General features: G+C 34.6%; 1 protein-coding gene across 1 annotated transcript in view; it reads right to left on the bottom strand.

Annotated features, from left to right (window-relative positions):
• The window catches only part of LOC118203494 (mechanosensitive cation channel Tmem63-like), a 68625-nt gene that overhangs the window by 24026 nt on the left and 21011 nt on the right, over positions 1-23588 (bottom strand). The window contains exons 5-9 of the mRNA XM_035375779.2: positions 21156-21295; positions 17418-17463; positions 12445-12556; positions 7469-7542; positions 457-537 (exon numbers count right to left, since the gene is read on the bottom strand). Of these exons, the coding sequence (XP_035231670.2) occupies positions 457-537; positions 7469-7542; positions 12445-12556; positions 17418-17463; positions 21156-21295 (453 nt within the window). The remainder of the gene's footprint in view (positions 1-456; positions 538-7468; positions 7543-12444; positions 12557-17417; positions 17464-21155; positions 21296-23588) is intronic.

The following is a 23588-nucleotide window of genomic DNA, read 5'->3' as shown; positions in this document are numbered from 1 at the left end:
TAAAACCTCTAACCACATCTACTGAAGAGGAAGAAATTAACAATCAAGTTCTTGAAGGGAAACGGTAAAGAGGAATTAGAGTTTCCATCATTTATCAAAACAAAAAAGATTTTAAGGGCACGAAAATATTCAGTTCATTTGCTGTTTTCTTTTACAACATAACGTAAGGTATTTTTGAAAAAAAACCGACGATCAAATATTTACAATATCAATACTTGATTGTGTTTCTTTTTTCTTCTCTTATACAATTTCCAAGGGACATTACTGGTTATCTGCGTATGCGCTACCTTGTTAATTATTTGCGTATTTTCCCATGATCTGCAAAAGAGTATCGAAACGACTGGATGCCTTCTTCCCGTTGCCGCGATTTTAACTATGAATAGTGAATAACTGTGCGTAGTGTATAAGAATTTTATTGTGCATAAGAATGCAGTTAAAATAAAATATCATACTTACAATTTTCTATTCAAGGTAATTATTGGTCGGTACTGGTAAAAAAGTTTTACGTCTTCAACTGCGTCCTTTTGTAGAGATTTGCTGCCAAATTAAATGACATAATAAAGTTAATGAAAAAGAATTATGCCAACATATGCTTTAAAATTAATTACCTTTGAATTATACGTGTTAATATATTCTCTAAAGCAGTAATCTCAAACTAGCGGTCTGCGAATACATTTTCTATAAGTTAGTAAGTATTATTATGATATTAATCCTTGTGGTAGGAATCTAAAGAAATGCTTAAGGTTTTAAAGCCAGTTTTGCATTATTTCCACTGCTATTAAAATTAAACGTTGGTAATGCCCTAAAAAAGCTATAATTGAAGTAATAAAGTTTCACTGTTATGTAAATCTTATTCAAAGATTTGAAGATACAGATTTTATTAAAATCTTTTTTGCACTTGTCAAAATATAAATACCCTCAATCACGGGCTTTTTCAATAAGAAATAATTGCTTTGTTTTTAAGTACATAAGCATGTGAACAGTTTTATTTCTTCGAAGTTGAAAATTAATAAATCTATGAAAAGAGCCATACTGGCCGATGAGCATCTATGTTCCTGATGCTCCTGATGAAGATAGTTTCTGATAATTTTTCTCCAAAGTTACAAACTTTAGCAAACTCTAAACGACATTAGGAGTTATAGCTGAGATTTGTAGTAAAAAATAAAGAAGGTTTTAATAATTTGCACACAAATATATGTACTTTTTCTATATGCATCAAATGAAAATTTAATAAGTGAAAGAAATATAATGTAGGTAGTCATTATTTATTCTTAAATTTAAACCCTTTTGAAAAATATTCGTAATTTGTTTATTCTTAATTATTTAATGGTTAATTTAGCATATTAAAATTATTTTAAATAAATTTCAGTCTGAAAATTTAATATTTAAGTACCAATACATTTGAATTCCAAAGCGTAACCAATAGAGATTTAAAAATATCAACATTAATATTTCTGACAGGAAATAAATATAAATTTAAATCATTTCCATTGTTTCATTATTGTTATTACTTAATAAATATTTAGTAATTGAAATTTAAGTGTTAGATAAAAAAAATTGTTTCGATCTAGAAAAAAAATTAGGCCCATGAGCTGTTTTCTAGATCGTGTTGGCCCGCATGGAATTTGAGTTTGAGACCACTGTTCTAAGGGATAGAATAAAATTATAATCTATTCTATTAAAAAGAAATTATTTGAGGATGTTAATTCTGATGATTTAAAATATTAGTCTATCTTAAATAAGGTTTAGCCAGTTATGTCTGCAGAATCTTGAAGCAGATGCTGCATAAATACTGTGCTTTTTATTAGTGGCATAAAGAAAACTTTCAAATGCTGAAGTTGCCAGTTAATTTTATTTTCTTATTGTTTTATAAACGTTTCAGTCCTAGTACTACAACCACTTTTAGATTTAAAATTCTTAAACGACTTAAGAATACATTTTTCAAAATAATGGCAACATGAAAGTTTTACTCCAAAATACTTCTTTTTTTAAGCTCTCATAATAAAGAATACTGTATTTTTCAAACTTAACACAATGGTTTTCCACTTAAAATGTCCTTCTGAAAGCCATATCCGTCTGTAAAGACACTTAAAATCTTGGGAATGTTTTGGGATACTAATGAAGACAGTCTGAGTATAGACACAGACAGTTTGATGGAATTTCTTAAGAATAAGCTAATACAAAACACCATCTTTTATGTACAGTCTAATGAATGGTATGAATAAGTTCTTGATATGTCAGAAAGTCTTTCTGAAGAAGTCTTCAGATTGCAGTGTTAATGTATTGGAGATGTTCTGTTTGTAGCTCTCTCTTTAATATTTTCACGGCGAAGCCCACACGTTCATCTACACTGCTCAAAACAAATCAAAACATCAGTCACTATTTTGAAAAAAAATGTAGATGATGCAATCATTTTTTTTTTTTTTTTTTTTTTTTTTTTTTTTAGAAAAATTGCAATGCATATATTTCTATAATTCTATAATTCTACAAATTTATGCCTTAAAATTTTGGCTTATAAACTATTTTATTCAGTTTATAAGGTTATACGTGGCCTGTTGTTGGAACTTTAGCCCTATAACCCTAATAAATAAGTAGTGACTTATCTCTGTGTCTAAAATAGTACGACAGTGACTTAAGAAGGTTTTAAACAATTTTTTATTAAACTAAATTTTTAAAACACCAGGGTATGCTCGTGCTACACATAGCCACTACTTATGGCAATGCAAATTAAAATAAGAATAGGTAAATCAATTTAAACGTTGATCAGTAATCTACGACTAAACAGTTGAATACTAAGCGACAAGCTGGCTGAAATAATCTACGGGTGAGTAGATTAGAATATCGGCAATTAGAGAATACATTGCCCAGATAACTGCATTTAGCTAGAGCTGGCAGAAATTTAACCACTCATCGCGAATGCTCGAAGCTCGCTCTTTCTCTCTAGATCCAAAAACTTCAGCTCAAATACAGTATAAACTAATTTGTATTTTAGTGAGAAATATGGAAAGAAGAAATTTAGTAAAGATCAAAATCAGTCTAAAATAAGAAACTTACAAGTTTAAGAGGAAACATTGTTTTTCAAGCAATTGTTGAACTTTCAAATGTTTCAGTATCCAGAAGTTAAAAAATTAAAATCATTCTTTAAGATTGTATGCTATATTAATAGGGTCTGTGGCCTTTCCGAATTGGTAAAGCAGTTAATCATTTGCTTGGAATAGAATTTATAAAGTGATGCAGAACACTCTGATGAAATTGTTTCCACCGCTCTACGAGGGCAATCTATAGTTGTTGAAGAAACAAAGAAAGCCTTGGCCAATCAGAAACGCGTTGTCCTAGAGCATCCCGTGCATATTCTGTCGGATTCAGATCGAGTCAGAAAGCCGGCCGCTGCCATAGGCTTGGTTTCCTGCTCCAAAACCTAGTCTTAATCAAGAATATCTGTGACTTCTTGTGTTGTTGGTCATTAAACAAAGCACGTTGCCAATACCTTCAGCACGCGGCAAAGATCAAAGGCCCAAGGATTTTTATCTTCTACTCATCAAACTGTTATTTTGGATGGCGTATGAATCCGCTTATCTATAACGAAATCAGCAATCCTCGGCTTCGATTTTGTGACCTTTCTTTCCCCCCAAATTGGGATTAGTTCTTGTGTTACTTCCTTTCATAAAGATTTTAGAGGGAAACGGTCATCTGTCTCCATCCAAAATCTTGATTAGTGTATGAAAAAAACCTCGACATTGTACAGGCCCAACTGCAATGTTCTTTCGTTCAATTTCTACGGTGAAGAGCATACGAACTACAGGTCCAAAAGGGTATAAATCATTCTGATGAAGGCGATTCAAGAAACAAAAAAAGAACCCGACACTGTACAGACCCAACAGGCAATATTTTTCCGCTCAATTTCTACGGCGAAGAGAATACGAACTACAGGTCCACATGGATATAAATCATTCTGATGAAGGAGATTTCAAGTATTTTTAGGCTAACATGTTTCGTCCTACAGCTCAGAAAATCTTTTGCAGGTAACTGACATTTCTTATTATAATTCCAAAGATAGAATATTATCGTTCGTTTCTGTTATTGCGCCCAAATGATGTTAACTATGTTTTCTACTAACAGCCCTAGAAATTTGGCATCGATTCCAAACTTGACAAATCACACTTTGCAACACACCATTAAAATTCACTGCTTGTGCCTTTGTGATCCATCAGTTTTCAGGTGAGCAACTATCGCCAAGCCATTCACTCTCTTAAAGTCATAACGTTGAGACATTGATTGAAGTCTCTATGTAAAACGAACGCTATAAAAGTTAATATTAAGCAAGGCAAACAGCATAATATGAGATTCACAATCAAGTGTCGTATTTTTGAATTCTGACAATTACATATTTTATCTAATTTGTTTTGCTTCAGAAATCTCCTTTTTTATATCTTTGGAGCACTAGATTCCTTCTGAAGCAATTTTAATTAGATTTTATGTTTTAGTTGAGAATAATATTGCTGAGGCATAGTCGTCCTTTGATTTTCTTGAATTGTGTGTAATAATATATAACGTTTTACGTTTTTGGCAGCAGAAACTAAGTCCAAACTCCTAACATACTTGGAGCGAATTATCGCTTCGTCTGACAGAGCTGCAAAGTCTTGCGATGGTTTAACAAACCGGTTTATTAAATCAGAACTGTAACATAAATGCAAGGCAATTTAAACTTAGTAGCCAAAGGTTATACAAATGATGAAACGCGAAGTTGGCTCAAAACTTTCTACCGGCGTAACAGTTAAAATATCGGCAACTATAGACCAAGCTATACACTGACTACCAATAAGTATTTGGACACCTATGCAAATGACGATATCTGCGGTCCTAAGGTACGTCACAGATTCCGCCGGTATATATTGTGTAGGAAACAGCATCGGCTTTTGTCGCATGCAAGATGCCTCGCAGTTTGCAGCTCTCTGATTTCGAGAAAGGTATAATTATCGGGTATCCCAAATGTGGCCGATGCATAAGAGACATATCTAGCGATCTGAAGTACCCAAAATCGACAGTGGCCTATGTGATAAAGTGGAAGGTGAGCGGTGACTGTCGGAATGTGCCCCGAGTCGTCAGACCAACGAAACTGTGATATAGAGACCGACGATAGCTGTCGAGAGAAATTCGGAAGAACCACACCGAACCGATGGCCCTCATCCGCGAGGAGTTTCAACAGGCACCCGGGAGTATTGTTTCAATGAATATCATCCGTAAGGAAGCACATCTGCTTGGTTTTCATGGTCGTGCTGCTGCCCATAAGCCTTTGATCACAAAGTCCAACCGCGCTGCTCGGTTAATGTGATGCAAAGCACATCGAAATTGGACCGTAGATCAGTGGAAACGGGTTCTTTGGAGTGACGAATCAAGGTTCACATTTACCGTTCGGATGGAAGGCTCTGGGTCTGGCGTCTACCTGGAGAACGTCTCCTGCCAGAATGCATTGGGCCAACAGTCAAGTTCGGCGGAGGTGGAATTATGGTCTGCGGGTGTTTCTCCTGGTATGGGCTGGAACCCTTGGTACCCATTCATGGTAAACTCAACTCCGATGCCTACTGCACTATTTTGGATGACAATGTGTTTCCTACGTTGTGGCAGTTTTACGGGTTGGACCCCTGTTAGTTTCAGGACGACAATGCCAGTTGTCATGTTTCGACGTTAACCAAGGCTTGGTATGGTGCCAATGGAGTTCATCGAATGGACTGGCCTGCCGAGAGTCCAGACCTGAACCCTATCGAGAACCTCTGGGACGAGCTGCATCGCCGAATTCAGGGGTGCACTACCCGTGCAAAATCGGTGAAGGAACTTCTATGTCTTCTCCACGCCGAGTGGAAGAAAATACCACTAGCTGTCATACAAAGACCTGTGGAAAGTATGCCCCAGAGGGTCCCCGCTGTAATTACCTCTCATGGAGGCTCTACCAACTATTGATTTTGAATAAAGTTAGTTTTTCTTTTCTATCACAGGTGTCCAAATACTTATTGGTAGTCAATGTAGTTGCCGATTATTTTGTTCTTCAGCTATAAAGCAAGCTGAAGAAAGAAATCTCAGCTAGCTAACCTAGTAACTTGGCCTCGAGAGGCAGAAATACGTTTTGTCTTGCAATCCCAAAACTCCCCCTATATACTCCCCAACTAATTAACATTCTGGTGGGGAAGCGGAAGACAGAAGTTATAGTTTAGATCTAAATCATAAAATGATTGGTTATTTAAAATGATAGGAACCTTACAAATATTAACTTTCCAATAAACGTGGTAATTTTTCCAGTTCTTTAATGTCGTGATAGAAGCACTCTCCTTTCTTCCCAATTATCGAAGCAAGATCTTCTGGAAAGTCTGCAGAGATGCAATCAAAAAATAATATTTTTCCTCACTGAGCACTTTCAAGATTTGAAATTTTACGGCATATCTTCCATTATGCCACTGTCTTTGTCTCAAAACTTAGTAGTGACATTCTTTAAGCCATCCAAACATTGTTTTGAGCTTTTATTCATAACTAATTCATTTAGGCCTGCAATACATTTAGTCAGTTTCACTTCTGATAACAGAAGAAACACTTTGAAAAAGATATTTAAATTAATTATAGATTTGTATCTGTGACTTAGCAAACAATTTTGTGATACTCAGTCTTATGAGAAATGGTGTGAAAGAATTTTCTATTTGCGGACAAGAACTCGACATAAAATGTTTTTGATTCAAAACTGAATTTTGATTGCTAATACTTTTGTCATTATAAACATTAACCGCAAAGTTTTTCTGTAGTTTATGCGGTTTATGGTGTGTGTAGTTAATATGGTTTCTGTAGTTTATGTTTTCGGATATGTAACTAAAGTTTGTAATAAAACTGCATATTAAACTATAGATATTTAATCTATGGGATAAGTATTGGTATTGAGAGACACAAGATCTTTAATTCATGCATGTTGCGAGGAGAAGATTTGATAATTCAGAATTCGATATAATTGATTATTATATTTCAAATTATAACTAATTGCTTTATAATCTGAAGTGCTGAAAAATAATAAATTTTCACTAATATTATTTTACATTCTTTAAATTTTTTAAGTTTATCTTTTGAAAATTTAAATTTAAATATTTGAAAATTTAAATTTAAATTTATAATTTAAATGAAAATTATAATTTTCAGTTAAATTTTAGATTTAAATAAAAAAATAATTTTAATTTAATTTAATGTTCTTTGAATGGTTAAAATATACTGTGAAATTTTCAGATTGAAATTTAAATTTAAAAAAACTTTTACTTATAAAGATCCATGCAAGTTTTGTTAATTACGTGAAAAGGTCTAGTCTATCATTCTATAACAGAAAAAAACTTATAATATGCAAAACACTATGCACAAATTATAAAATATAAGTATTCAATTAAAAAATGGGAAAATGCTCTTAGTTAAAGAGTTCAAAGATTTGTTTTTAAATACTAACTTGAAATATTCAGTTATTTTCTCTGAAGAACAAATTCCTTCCTGTAGTCGTTTGATAATAATAGTTCTATCTGCCTATAAAAGAAATTTAAAATATATGTAACTAATCTTATTAATCACATACACAAATATTAGAAAACAGCTTTCAGAAAACGATATGTGTGTTCAGGTTTTAAAGGGGTTATCCCACTATTCGTATTCTCTTTTGTTTGTTTAGTTATATTACGAGGTGTGACGACAAAAAAAAAAAAAAAAAGAAAAAAAAAAAAAAAAAAGAAACTAAGTCTATAGCTTGGGGAAAAAAAAAAAAAAAAAAAAAGTAGTTGGCAAGAACTGTTTTGGTGACGTCATTCCACACACCTCCTCTATCCGTGGGGCCGGTTTCGATTTAACCAATCACACGAGTTGGGAGTACTGCGTCATTGAGTGAACATGTGCAACTGCATTCTGCCGGAAAAAATGTCTAATGCAAAAACAAAACAGTGAATCAACCTCAAGTTTATTGTTAAACTTAAGAAATCAGCTACGGAAACATTTCAAATGTTAACTGAGGCTTATGTAGATGAAACTTTGTCTCGTGCACTTGTGTTTGAACGGCATAAGCAGTTTTCAGGGGGAAAGGACAAAGCAGGCATGTCAAAATCAAAATTCAAGGCAATGGTTAACTGCCTTCTTCAACATTAATGGAATTGTAATGATTGAGTGGGTTCCCAGTGTTCAGACTGTTATTCAACACCACTACACTGAAGTGCTAAAAAGAATTCGTGAAAAAATTAGGGAAAAAGGGCCACAGTTGTGCAGAACTGTTGCATCAGAACAGTGCACCCGCTCACACTACCTTATCTATCAAGCAGTTTCTGACCAGCAAAAACATTACTGTGATGGAGCATCCTCCTTATTCACCTGATTTGGCTCCAGGCGACTTTTTTCATTTCCTAAAGTTGAAACTTGCTTGAAGGGAAGCCATTTTACCTCAGTTGAAGAGGTTCAGACCATAACGGAGAATATCCTGAAGGGCCTTCCAAAAACCTCGTTTCAGAACTGTTACCAGTAATGGCAGCACCAATTGCAAAAGTGTGTGAATGCTGAAGGGAATTACTTTGAAGGTGATAATGTCACGGAGAAAGTACGAGTACAATGATTTATTGGACCAGTCTCCTTTTTTTGTGTCTCACACCTCGTATGTTAACTTTTCTCTGTTACTGGTTTCTTGCGGGCTGGTTTCCCTGAATATTTAAGTTATTAACTTAAGTATGGGATATTTTATATCCTTGGAGAATTCTGTGATGGGAAGACTGAATATACAGCAGATTCTCTCGCTTGTTTTTCCATGGCTGTCCTTAATGTAATCTTATGGTTAAATATTAATTTGGCTATGTGTACTGAGCCCTTAATCTTCAGAGAATCAGTTTCCATGCAGATATTGCACTGATTTAAATTATTCTGTTTCAGCATGTTAATTTCGCATGTTCATATTTAAAATCCATAGGTACATTGAACGTAAAAGTATATGCTTTTCCTACTGGAATTTCATGCAAAAACCGATAAAAGTGACGTTAGTGTAGTTGAGTAGAAAATAGTTTTAAATACAAGGAATAATATATAAATACAGCACTGCATTTGTTATACAATATATAAAGAATGCGAAATGACGGAATTCGTAATATATGCTATTGAATAATTCATTATAAATAGGGGCCCGACAACAGCCGAGCGGTAAAAGCCGCTGAACACTGATGGTTCGGTCCGGGACTCGAATCCTTGCGAGCGGGTTAGCTGCATGCGCGTTTTCGTGGTTTTTTCCATGCGCAACGTATATGTACGAGCCAGTTTCCCTTAGAAAGTCCTCCACGAAGGCATTCCTCTTCCTAAGCAGATAGCCATCGAGTGCTTTGCCATAATCAGCCCCCCCCGGGGGTCGACGTAGAGTACTCTGCGCAGTACTGGCTAGGATCTGTACCTAGGCAGTCTCGGCCACGGCGGCATAAAATTTATGAACTTGGCGGTTCCTGATGGTCCATGGGGTAAGTCTATACTTGCTCTTCATGGGCCGGGAGGTGTAAGTCCTTTCCACCAGGGTATTGGTAGCCAAATAGCAAACTGGACCATTGAGCGTCTGGTCACCGCTGTCCTTGTAAAGCCTAAGGAGAGGGGCATCCCGTGTAGTGCTGGCAGGTAGCCCAAATTAACGGCCGGTCATCGACCCTAAGTTTCCATCGCCCACCCCACCGTGGTCTCGGTCCGGCCGGGACGGTGGTCTTGACCGGTCCGTGTTTAGCGGTGGGCTTTTTGATCGTTGAGCGATCAATAGAAGATACCATAAAATTGTTGGTGTCTCGGGGGTGTGGGACCCTGGGCCCAGAAGGAGTGTTTCAATGTCATCGGTGGGTGACGCTTTCGGGATTTATCCCATTCCCAGAATGTGATTGAGTTCACGAACTGCGGTATAAATCTTAGTTAGTTAGTTAGTTGCCATGATCAAGTAAACCCATAATTCATTATGAATATCTAATAAAAATGTAAATACAAATAAAGAGAATTCAAAATTATACGCAAAATATATATCGGTATTATACAAAAGGAATATCCATCAACGTATTTTTTACGTTTTTGAAATCATTTATATGAGTGGTTTGAGAAATGACATATGATAAATGGAAACTATTGCAAAATTAACTCCCTGATGGCCCTTGAAAAATATCTCTCCATATCTTAAAGCACAGGATTTTTGTTATCTATATTGCTGCATTTTGTCTTCAATATATGTGTTTACAATTATTTTCGCAAAAAAAATGGTTCACCGTTTTTTCTAAAAATAGTGTGAAAATAACGATTAGTATATTTATTATAAAATTATTTTCTGCTTTAAAAAGAATGATTTCGTAGATCTTTTAAGAAGCTTATCTTATTTATATCCCATATGGGAGGAAGACTTACGTACAATACTTCATTGAAGCTACCCCAAACCAGATTCAAGACGACTAACAATACACGATAGTCTTTCTAATTCGCAACTCCTGGCGAATCTTTGACCCGTGTAGAAATGCAGGGTGGTTATTAAAAAACTTCCCAGATGTATGAACTCCTAGTGACCTTTCTTCTCAACCAATCGAAACGAAATTTCAGATACTGTCATTTGAAGGTATGCACCTGGGATTGTGATGATTTAAAACATAAGAGCTCTCGTGGTTACGGTTACAGTGAAAACATTTTGAAATTTTTGAATGGCAACACCCACTTTTTTTCCTGCGCATACTGATCATCGCATTGAGAAACCATAAATGGTGTTGGAACAATGCACATATGACAAAAACTGCCGGCGTGAAATGTTTGCAAAACAGAGCATAGTAAAGGCCCAATGATAACATAAGGGAGTATAGGGGGAATAATTTTCACTGGAATTATAAATTTTCGAATGAGTAATTTCAATGAAAGTTTTTTTTTTTTTTTTTTTAATTATTGCAACGTTTTAAGACAGAGCCATCTCCCGTAACTTTGCAATTTCGTGACACCGTAATCTCCCGACGTCATTCCAATGGATTTCCAATTCTGGCGTTATTTGAAATCTAAGGTGTACACATTAAATCCCTGAGATTTGTCAGAATTGAAAGATGGCATGAAACGTGAAGTTATACAGATTCCTCCTTCGATGTTACATTCATCATTGCACGGTGAAAACTTGTAATTCTAATTGTAGAGTAGAGACAGACACTCCAGACGAAAGATCTTCGACCCAGGTCCATATTCTAAAGGACCCATACAGAATTTAGGTATCCATCGTCCGTGGGACCTCATCCTAGCGGACGCAACCCCGCAGTCCCCGCCCGGCATTTACAAAGCATAGGGCAGAACGATACGTTGCTATGTTAAAAACTCTGTCACCTTGCCTTAGGGCACCACTCCATCGGCAAAAATTACATTGTTATGGGTGCTCTGTCCACTCTGTCAGTCCCCGCCACGAGAACTGAATGGGGTCAAACCCCTGGGGACTCGGTCGACGATCTCCAATCTAGCTCCACCACAGCCGAAGGAACAGACACGACAGTACCAATACGGTACCTGCCAAGCCTGAACCAACCTGAGTACAATACTCGGGTTCTAGTCCTTTGAAGCCAAATTATGTACCCCCCGTGGTTGAGACTGCCTAGGTACAGATTCTAACCAGTACTTCCCAGGCGTTCGCCTGAGTCAACCCCCGGGGGGGCTGTAGAGACAGGTTATTTCGAGGCCAGAGAGATGAAAAATAACAACGTCTTCGCCGGAAATCAAACCACGGACCTCTGGAATATGCACCCAGCGTGCAGACCACCACACCACGAAGGCATGCCAAGAGGGCGGGAGAAATACCTTACAGAGTCATTAGGATTTTTTTAAAGCAGGAGACATTAAAGATGTGCACTGCCCTCACCTGGACCTCTCGAACAAGCATCGAGTAGGCTTCCAATTACACCCCGAAGGCATGCGTAAAAGAGGGAGAAAATGTTTTATATAATGCAAATTTTTTCTCTCTCCTCTCTTATGTTGGCAATCCTTTACAATGCTCTTCTTTGCAAATGTTCTACGCAGGCAATTTTCGTTATATGTGTATCCTCCCAACGCCATTTATGGTTTTTCAATGCGTTGATCAATTTGCGCAGGAAAAAAGTGAGTTTGCCATTCCAAAATTTTGAAATTCTTTCAGTGTAACCGTAACCGTGAGAGCTCTATTGTTTTAAGTCATCACAGTCTCCAAAGCGTATTTCAAATAACAATACCTGAAATTTCATTTCGATTGGTTTAGCGGATAGGCCGTTAGGGGCTCATATATATCCTGGAAATCTTTTTTATGACCACCCTATACTTTTATAAAGCCATTTTTAGAGAGAAGAGTAAATATATAGTTATCAGTCAGTTAAGATTCAGAATGTCCGTCTTTCTTTAATTATCCTAAGGATTTCTTAGCAATAAAACGAATAGAGGAATGTGAAATAATCTTACGTATTTACTCTTGGAGCAAACATTTAGAATCCGAGAATAATTCCGAATTAACGTGTAACACACTATGGAAAGGAAAGCAGATGAGATCACATGGATCCATAGAAGAGGAGATCTATATTTAGAGAACAAAATATTTGGTTTATTTTCGAAATTAACGCAGCTCTACTTCACAGAATTAATAGAAGTAAAATTAGATAATGATATTCAATGTATGTGCAATACAATCAAATACCTCTGTATTATTATTACATCTTATTAAGTAATAAAGGTAAAAATCAATCGCAGAACATATGATACATTTACATATTTATTCCGATTACTCGCAAAAGTTACGCAAGTCCAAATAAATGCCCGATCATTATACGTTTCTACTCGTCTAGGAGGAACTTCGTAATTCAGACAGATTGAAATTGAAAATGTTAAAATTCATAATAACTTGAACTAGGAAGACTGTTAGATTTTTTAAAATCCAAATATGAATTTTAGAAGATTCTCGGAGCTTTTAAATCCTCCATGTTAGAGTAATAAAAAGGGAAAGAAAATACGTAATATTACTGCGAAACGCCCAGCTGCGGAAGAGAGCTTCCCCTCAAAGCAGGATTAGGTTTGCAAGGAAGTGGCATGGAAAGACAGGGTTGCCAGATTTTGAGCGAAATCGACTTTTTGGCGACAAACTTGACGATATGCCATAGATGGAGCGACAGCATTCTAGAACGCATTCTTAGCGGGTTCCCTCGGCAATGTACTCGGAGGTAGGTTAAGGCTATATATATACCTTGCCTGTACGCGAAGAGAGTAGTAGTAGTCATCACTATGTTTAGTTCAGTAGTAATGTTTTGAGTTCAAAGGTTAGCTGGAGAGCGACCGAACCGAGTCGGGAGCTGTACTTTAGCGCTTTGCCATGAAGCTGTCTTCACCGTTGTAGCCTGGAAGCTGTGTTGTTAATTGTTTCAGCGGGTTTCTCGTGGTGTTTCGACGACTGTAAACGTGTTTTTTGAACTCTCCTGTGTAATACTGGCGAATAAATTCTGTTTTGATGCTTCATCAAGTGTTATCGTCAACTTCTCCAAATCCAAGAACCCGTAGAACGCAATAATATTAGAAACTCTTCTTAATGTTATAAGTTTTTAACTAAAGCGAAACATGAAATCTGTGTTTAAGATGGATAAATCTAAAAGCGCAGTTATTAAAAATATATCTACATTTGAAGACGCTAATGACATGTAGTAAAAGAATCTTGACGTTCATTTTCTCGATGTAAACTGACACAATGTATTGAATAACAGTTTATATGCTTTACATAGCCATTAATCTTTCGAAATAAAAAAGTTTGATGTAAACACATGATGTATGGCGTATTAAATTATAAAAAAGTTTGGTGCACTTCATTTAAACTTGTATTTTCCTCGAATTATTCCAACTTGATTAACCAATCCCCCAAGGCAAATTGAAAATGACATCAAACACAGCAAATTTTGAAATTAAATATCCAGGCCAGTTTTTGTAGTTTGCGGTAGCCAAAAGTTTTGTATTTTTATTTTTTCATAATGTATTAAATCTGAAAGTCTACCTTTCTTGTTAGTGCAACGGGTTTCAAAGACGCAGTGTAGAAACTGATTAATAGTATACATCAGTAATATTCAACCGATGTATTACTATTACATTTAATTTTTATCTTATCTTTCAAGAATGTATAAAAAGAACTAAATAATTATCAAATATCTTTGCATCCACTTTTATAATTCCTTCTTCGAAGTGATTTTTGCTTGACGTCTGTACGTACGAAAGGAATGCAGAATTCTTTTTCCCCAAAACGGATTACAAAATGGATTTAAAGTGGGTTCAGAAGGGTTTTTTTTTTTTTTTTTTTTTCATAATATCTGTACATAGATACGTAGATACGTATGAATGCATTTTGCGTAACCCAAAAAGACGTTGAAATTTTGTTTATGGGACTGTTGTAACATCTAGTTGTGTATCTCTTTATTGCAATCGACAATACCAAACATGTATATACATATTATAGAGAGAGAGTTATGCCCCCATAACACAGAACATCCTCAGAATGTCCTATTTAAGTAGCGATATCCCGGGATATACTTAGGATGTCCTGAGTATGTTGATTCTCGGATGTCCTGAGGACATCGTAATTTAACATCCTCAGGATGTCTTATTTAAGTCGCTATGTCCCAGGATATGAGAGGATGTCCTGAAGATGTTGATTCTCAGATGTCCTGAGGACTTCACCAATTGCACATCCTGAGATACTCATACTGCATTGTCCAGAGGACTTCGGTTGTCAAACATTCTGAGGATATTTGTTCTTAAATTTACCAGTTTTAGTTTTTTGACATTGCACATTAGTTAATTTTCATATGTATTTTACTAAGTTATTTCTAGATGCTGTACATTAAAATAATAATATGATTGAGGATTTATTTTCTAGAATATTTGCTAAATTATATATACGAGTATATTGTTTCAAAAGAATATAGTAAAGTTAAATTAAATTTTAATAATTCTCTTGCGCCATTACGGGAAGGAATGAAATTTGACTTTAACAAACATTCTCTATTCGCAAAAAGCAAATTTAAAGTTAATTAAATTTAAAATGAAATTGAATTACAAATAAATGATTAATTATTGCTGCGAACTAATCTACAATATCATTTAAATTCTGAGAGCATATGTAAACCAAGTGCAAGAATCAAAATCTATGAATATAATAAATGTAAAATATGTAATTCCAATAATTTTTTTAATCCTAAAAATTTATAAAAATGCATAAGTGAGTAATTGTTGAGCAAGCAGGAGACAGACTTATCAAGGGGAAGTTGCTTCCAAACCTAACTCTTCAATTATTCTATTCGTGTTTCTTCATCCATGTAAGCAAGGGTAAAAGGAAAATCAAAACCAAAAGTAAAACCAAATGTTGTGAATTACTAAAAAAAAATTTTAACAAGTGGGATTTAGAGAAAATAGCAAGTAAAGATTAGAATAATTAAAGTCAATTAAGAGTAGAAAACCAAATTTTTTAGAAAGCCAAAGTAATTTAGAAACTCTTGCCTCTATATATGTGTGTAATAAAACAAATTTAGAATTACTGATGAAGGATCACTGAGACGTAGAAGCGTAGTAATGTTGTTTGGCGTAGAACGTAGATTCGTACTAAGGAGGAAGAATTCTGATTGCGTAGAATCTTAAAATGTTAAATCCGTAATGGCTAGGAAATTTGACAGTCGAAGCGGATTAAATTCCATTTTTATTTGAATTGATATTTGTGGCCACCATTCACTTGGCTCTCTAATCGTGCCTATTTCCAGAACATTTACATTTTTAATTGATAAATTTGAGTTCAATTGATAAACCGAATAATTAAAATATCAATTGAATTGATATTTGTGGCCACCATTAACTTGGCTATCTAATCGTGCCTATTTCCAGAACATTTACATTTTTAATTGATAAATTTGAGTTCAATTGATAAATTGAATAATTGCTACGTCATCAACTTTACGCAAGCCATGCGATATATATTTACCGATAAATGACGCAAACCAGAAATGGAGTTAATCATTTAAGAATAAAGAGGAAATAACCAAATTAAAAAATAGGAATTAAAAAGCTATTAATAAATTAAATTATAAAGCTTATTTACATATTTTTTATATTGCACACACACACATATATATATATACTCGTATATGTAATAATAAAATTCCATAGTCAAAAATACACTTAAAATTCTAACTGTATGTTCTTTTCATTTTTAATGGCGACGGTCTCTTATTTGAAAGTACGTGGAATTAAATCCACAGCCCCGTAGTCAAGTTGTTTTTCCCGCTTTTTCTACACGCACAGTTATAGAATGTTCTAGAGATATTTAAAGTGAACTGGAATGGCTGACGAGGCTGACGTCATTTCTTGGAAGCTCCGCCTTTCCAGAGGCTATAAAAGGACTCGCAAAGGAATATCGGGGTCTTTTCTTTAATGTAACGATGCAGTAAACTTCATACAAAAAGTTATTAGTAATTCTTTTTTATTTACTCCGGAAATATGATTTTTGTAACTGCTATTTCTCCTTACCAATAATAAATGGATCCTGTTTTTTAAACTTATCGTCTGATAATTTAAGCTTCGACTACATCTATGATTCTTTACCAATCTATTTATTCCATACAAAAGCTGGTACATCACATATATATATATAAAATATATATATCCAACTCCTTACCTGGTCTTTTAGTTTCGCAATCGTCTGTCGTGGTCATATACTTCCTATTACAGAAGTATATAAAATGACGAAAATATTTATGTTTTGTCTATGTCAAATTTAAAAAACAACAATTAAATTTTGGACAAATAACGAAATCCAAGTTTTAATGCTACCTCCCAGTTTCTATATTTATATTTAGGTAAGTTTTATACTCGTTATGAAAAAATAAAAATGCAGGAAGTTTGACTCCCGTACGACGAAAATTGGAGTATTTAATTCCAAAATTTGCAGCTCTTGATGTCAGTTTCAACTTGCCTTGAGGGATCGGAAAAAAATTAGAGCTATTCGAGGAAATAACTTCAAATGAAACGGCAAAAAAGTGTGTATAATTTAATTGGCCGTACAAGGGAGTCATGCAATGTCACATCAGATTTTACTTTATCAAAAAAAAAAAACATTCTTTACAGTCACAAATGGCACTACCAAGGCGGCCATACCATCAAATAGCGTATACGTGAAAAGTCTCCAAATGTAAAAAGAAGACTGTTATTATAATCCAAGGCTCAAAATCTTTAATATATAAATGTAAGATTAATTTAAAAATACATGTATTCAGTTTATGGAAACTAAAATAATAATACATTTAACATTTGTGAAATGCACTAATTATAGCCATAAAAATGTATCAATTTAAGAAAGGAACATAAATGTAAATAAATGCAATAAAAATGAGAATAAATGTATGCGTAATACTCACTCAGGATCTAAATTACCAACTGTAGTACACCCAAAGAGGCTTTTAGCTAAGAAAAAAACACATTGAAACATTTATTTTATATTTATTGATTATTATGATTGTATAAGAAAGTACAAACATTTTTTAATATTAGAAGTTTTTAATCTACTTTTTTTTAAAAACACTGAACATTTCCTTTCTACCTTTTTTAAACATTGTGCATAGTAAATTCAACAAACTTACCCAAAAAACAGATTCAAACAATTAAATTTTAGGTGAAGTCTGAATTTAATAATGCAAAACTTGAAACCCTCATTGGAATCATTGAGACTATTTGCACATTAAAAAGAACAAATGTAAGTAACATTAAGGGCTTTGTAACATTATTTCACATTAAATTTCTATCCCTACTTCTTAAATTGCAAAATACAGAAATGAACTCCTATTATCAGAGAATTTAGGGCGTTATTTTTTTATCAAATTATGCATCCTATCATTTTTTGTTTGAAGTGTTTTGAGCTATACAGGGTGATTCTAAATTACGTTTACAAATCAAGAGGCGTGATAGTACTCATCCAGATGAGCAATAATTATCATAGAATATACCGTCGCATTCCACTCTGAGAGGCAGAAAAGAAGAATACTAGAATTCCAATCTGAACTTACAACAGTGTTGGGAGAGCGAGACCAAATGTTGCACAATCAGTTTAGTGACAAACTCACAGAGAGTGCACAAAACGGATAAAACCGGAAAACTTGTCGTTCGAGTGTCAATTCGAGCTCAGACTTTGATGGCAAACACTCAAATGCACATCTTTGGATAGCAAGGTCTCAACTTCGCAAATGATTGCAACAACTTATTTATGTAATCAAGGGCTGAATATTATCAACTAACTCCAACGTTTGCTGCATGCCGAGGTTATCATGAAAAGCTCATGCTGCGTTCCGTCTGTCAGAACTTCGTGTCCCAGGCGCTTCGAGTAGAATGAGCGCAGCACAGTAAGTCCATGAAGACAGGATAGAAGATGGCTAAGAAAAAACAACTGTTGCCTTGATACTTGATTTCAAGATAGTTTTTCACCCTAATAGATAATTTACCCTTAATAATTTAGATAATTAGATAACAATCTTAGCGGACACAAGCATAAAATTCTGAAGTCAAACAACATAAACAGTTGTGTATAACGTCAACATTAAGACCTAATTTGCAAAAGCATTGTTGCGAGAAAAACGCACTGAAGTGTTGCGAAAAAACACACTTAATTTTGAACGTTACGACTAGTATATATACTAAACATGTATTTATGACTAGTATATATACTAAACTGAATATGCCCCACCCCCTTGTTTTTACTAGTTTGGTACTTAAAAATCGATCCCGCAAAGTTACGTGTTATGTAGTGTTTCTGAGGTAAAGAGGGCCCACCAGCGGCCGAGCGGTAAAGTCGCTGAACACTGGTAGTTCGGTTCGAGGTTCGAATCCCGCGAACGGGCTGGCTGCATGGGTGTTTTCGTGGTTTTCCCCATGTGTAACGTGTATACGAGCCAGTTTCCCTTAGAAAGTCCTCCACGAAGGCATCCCTCCCCTTAGGCAAATAGCCCTCGAGGCTTCTCCGTAATTAAATAACCTAACCTGAGGTAAAGATTTAAAGGGAGAATATAACACATAGAAAAGAGATATGTTAACACTGTTAGCATTCTACGGGGTGAATCTGAAAAAGGGACAAAACTTTACGGGGTGATAGAACGCAGCTATACGAGCAATATTCGTCATAGAAAGTTTGGGAGGAAAGGAAAAGGCAAGCCACCAGGTGGCATTGTAAATGATACAAAAAGGATCGGTTCTCGTACTCAACGGCATTTTCTACCGTTTATTGCCAAGATGTCTGGTTATACGAACCACGAAATTTCTAGGACAGTGGATTGGTCGATCTGGTCCCATAGCTTGGCCACAAAGATCACCGGATCTCTCATGTGTGGACATTTTTCCTGTGTGATCATACGGAAGGCCTAGCCTACGAGTGCCCAGTTGAAACAAGTAGGAATCTAGTCGGCAGGATCACCGCTGTTGCCATTGCCATGTAGCCTTCATTTACGATGAAATATTATTAAAGCTTTTTATTTCTGTTCTTGGTTTTTGCCATTTTGGAAAGTTCATTTTAAATATAAGAATTTAAGTTATATTATTAATTTCTGACAGTCTAACTCAAAATAATAAGCCTATCGTTAACTAATCAACTACTAACCGTTAACTAACAAATGTAAGAATTCATACTAGTTTAAGTTGAATAATTCTTTAATTTGTAATATTTATTTTATATAACGAGTTTTTTTTTAAGTTTACGCATCTTCACTGTCACTTCTTCCTTTCCTTTTTCCTGCCAGAATGCAACATTTAGTTCGTGCGTATTTAAGTGAGGGTTTGATATTTGTTTAGTTAGTGCGTGTTCCGCCTGCTGGTATTCTACGATAACATTTCGTTTACGGTGTTGATTTAATTTTGCTAATAGTGCTGTCACGGGGTTTTAGGTTTGAGCCAAAATTGCACGTTAAACATTTCTTCGTAACCGCTGGCTTTCTTCTTAACTTAGATTTAATTTAAATTTGAATTCCTTACTTTTTGAGTTTAATAATATAAATATAAGGTTTTGTAAGCACCAGGAGTACTTTCTGTTCAACTATTTGAGTTCTTAATAAAAGGGTCTTTTACATCCTTCATTTGCATTCTAGACACAGCGATAAGTCTTTTAGTTCAATTAGAGTCTTAACTTAGTGTATGTTACCAAAAAAGGTGAGACTCTACAATCTTCTTTATAATCTTCTTTATAATCAGAATCTTTATAATCTTCATATTAATTTATATTTCATACACTCGTAAGAACGAATACTTCTCAATTTAAAGTATTACCTTCTTTATTGGATCGAAAGTTTCGTACTCTTAGAAGTGCATGGTTTTTAATTGGAACCTTTAAAACGATGAAACAAAAATTGTTATTTTTAAATCAAACGGGCGTTAGACCCAAAGGGCTCTTTGTCTCAAAACGGCATTTGGCGTCGTTTCTCTTTCTGCGTTGATTCACTTTTCAAGCCGTTGCCAACAAATATTATCATATATTTAAAGAAACTGAATAATGAAGACTCTGCATGGATGTTTCTTGCATTGTGAAAAAACAAAGGTACCTGAAGCCATCGAATGTTGAATAACGTAGTTCTCCAACCGAACATGGGCACTTGGAAGCCCGAATTTTGAATTTCGAATTTGTTTTATTTTCTATTTCAAATTCTGTAAAACTTTAAAGAATTTTGGATTAACAAACTCAACGATTTCAAAGCGAACAATGGCAACACTAAGGAAAAAAACATTTTTATCTCCAGCGCGCGAGTCTGTGTATCAGAAATTCTAAAGATATGCTGTGTTTCTAAATATTTTGTTTTATTGCTATTGAATTCAATTTTATGTGGTTCAAGTGCGAAGAACATGATATTTAATAAATAAATGTAACAAACAAAACGTTAAAAATATATGGGCGTAATATATAAAATCTGACAGCTTTCAGATTTTTTTTTTCTCTAAAATTCGCAGACGTAAGGATTAGTTTCAGCATTCTTATGCATGACAAATTTAGTAAATAAGCGACAGAAAAATGTATTGTGCAACATGTTTTGCAAATTTCTTATTACATCCAAATTGCTGAAATATTTAACTATACTTTTTAAGAATATCGAACAAAAAAAATTTTTTTAATTGCTTATACTTACTCATATCTCCTTGCAAATTGGCTGGCAAAACACATGTTAAACAAATGACTGTATTAACTATATTATATGCTATTAAGTGTTTCAGAAAAGATAAATATTGAATAGCATCGATTCCACATCTTTTCATTAGGTCACTTTGCCTGCAAAAAAAAAAAAAAAAAAAAAAAAAAAAGTGTTTAATAATAGAATTAAAAAGTTTTTTTTCCTTGAACTTTTTATTACTTATGTAAAAGAGGATCATCGCTTAAAATTTACGTTTTTATCAAAATTCACGTTTGAATATTTTAAATGTTATTTAAAAAACCTTTTACGCTAATGATATCTTTAAATTTTTTAAATAAAACATAATAAGATTTTCGAAATGTGTATTTTTGACTATGGAGACTATGCATTTACTATACATGCACTATACATGCATTGAAGAGTTTCCCCAACTTTTACTTCCTTGCATAAAGGAAGTATTGTAATCGAGAAAAATTTCGAGAAGCATACTTCAATGAAAATATCCATTTAATCCGCTCTCGGATGCATTTGAAAGAATTTTTTGCATGACATCTATACGTACGGACAGAATAAAAGACTCTTTTTTTTTTTTCAAAACAGATTGTAAAATAGATTTTAAATGGATTCAAAAGAGAATTTTTTTGTGACGTATATAAGTACGTATCTCTCATAACTCAAAAACAATTCGCAGTAGAAACTTTGAAATTTTCTCTATGGAAATTCTATAACATTTAGTTGTGCACCTCCCTTTTTCGTCACAACTGAGGGCACCAAACGTATATAATTATTCATGCACGTATATATTCCCATCTTTTTACCCGGCTCGGTGAGCTCAGTTGTTTCCCCTTATACCTTGATAAATTATGCATTTGTTTGCTTTAAAAGTGATTAAACTTTGCTGTTCTTAGGTTCCGGTTAAGATTTTTATGTCTTTAATTAATCTGCATTCAATAGTTATAGAATTATAAACAATTTTAAAGTTTAAATAGCTAATGAGGCCAACATTTGTTTATACTTTAAACTCTTGGTAAAAAACGGAATTAAGTCAGTTGATGCTCCAACTTGGTTCACCTCGTGCCAAGGAGCACTAGAATACGTTTGCCGCTGGCAACAGCCTTGAGCGCCATTCAGGTGACAGTGCAATTTAGATCAGTTCCGCCCCCTACTTTGATGGAGAGCATTGCGGGGGAACGGGTCAGAAGGTCCCCCACCCTTCTCTCCAAACCACACGAGAGAACTTTCAGCTCGTCGCATATTTAGAGTGTCGCCATGCCGTGTAGAAACTGTATTGCACCAGATGGCGTTGCGTGCGCTTGAATTCTTCGGACTAGTGCAGAACCTTGATGATTGCGAGAGATGTAACACCAACGCGAAACATTAACCAAAGTTTATATGTGCTTCTCTTTGTTGTAAATGTATTAATTGTGTCGTCAATAAAATATAGAGAAAATGATAAAAGGCGAGAATGCGTCTAACAGCTAAGTGAGATTTCTTTATATTTTGATTTGAACTGAGTTTCGGCGACAAAGAATGTGTATGCGTATTTACATGCCGCACCGACACTATACATTTACAAACAGAACATTTCAAAATTCAACTGTTTTAGGGTTTTTCTGCGTTATAATATAAATCTGTAGACTCATAGTATTACAAGTAATTACTGCTTCTTAAACTAAAATACTTCTTCCTCTACAGCTTTTGAGATACATTCGATGTTTTAAAACTCTTTCAGGAGTAAGCAATATGCATGAGATCCAATTTAGCTTAATCATTAAGGACAATCCTGACTGAAGAATTTAACAAAGCAAATTAACAACCTGATTTTGAATTCTGCTGCAAGATAAGTCTAAAATATCTTTTGCAAACAGATAAAAGTAATCTTTGCACTGGTAGGACTTCATTTGCCGTGCATCCCATTTGATTATTTGGCCCAGAACTGCTTTACAGCTATAACTGGCACTGAAGTGCTTTACAACTAATGCTGGTTATACAGGCATGGTATGAACACGGGGTTCTGCATTTAAACATAAACACCAGTAAAAACGCGTCGTCTCTTCGGGCTATTAGTTCCCTAGAAAAGTTGCTGATATACAGAAAAAGAGCCTTGCAAATCATTATTATTCATAAATCATACAATAACCGAATAGTCCTATTATGAACTACATAACAAAACGCGCCATTTTTCATTAGTTTTCAAGATTCTGCTTTATGAGGAATTTTCTAGTTCTCTTTAAGTATCTCTTAAAGTCTTCCACCAGGCTTGGGGTACATAGTAAGCAAAGACCATTAAGACTGGTAATTAAAAATAGTTATGATATACCGTTTCAATACCAAGAAATATATGAGGAAATATTTTCTACTAGTGGAAGTACCCGATGCCAGTTAAGTTAAATTGAGAGTAATGTATGTAACAACACAGAGAACGATACC

The sequence above is a fragment of the Stegodyphus dumicola genome, chromosome 2, assembly GCF_044657685.1.
Source record: "Stegodyphus dumicola isolate Sdum_Otavi_A_Nest chromosome 2, ASM4465768v1".
NCBI lineage: Eukaryota > Metazoa > Arthropoda > Arachnida > Araneae > Eresidae > Stegodyphus > Stegodyphus dumicola.
The sequence above is the reverse complement of the archived record's forward strand: the minus strand, read 5'-3'. Positions and strand labels throughout refer to the sequence as shown.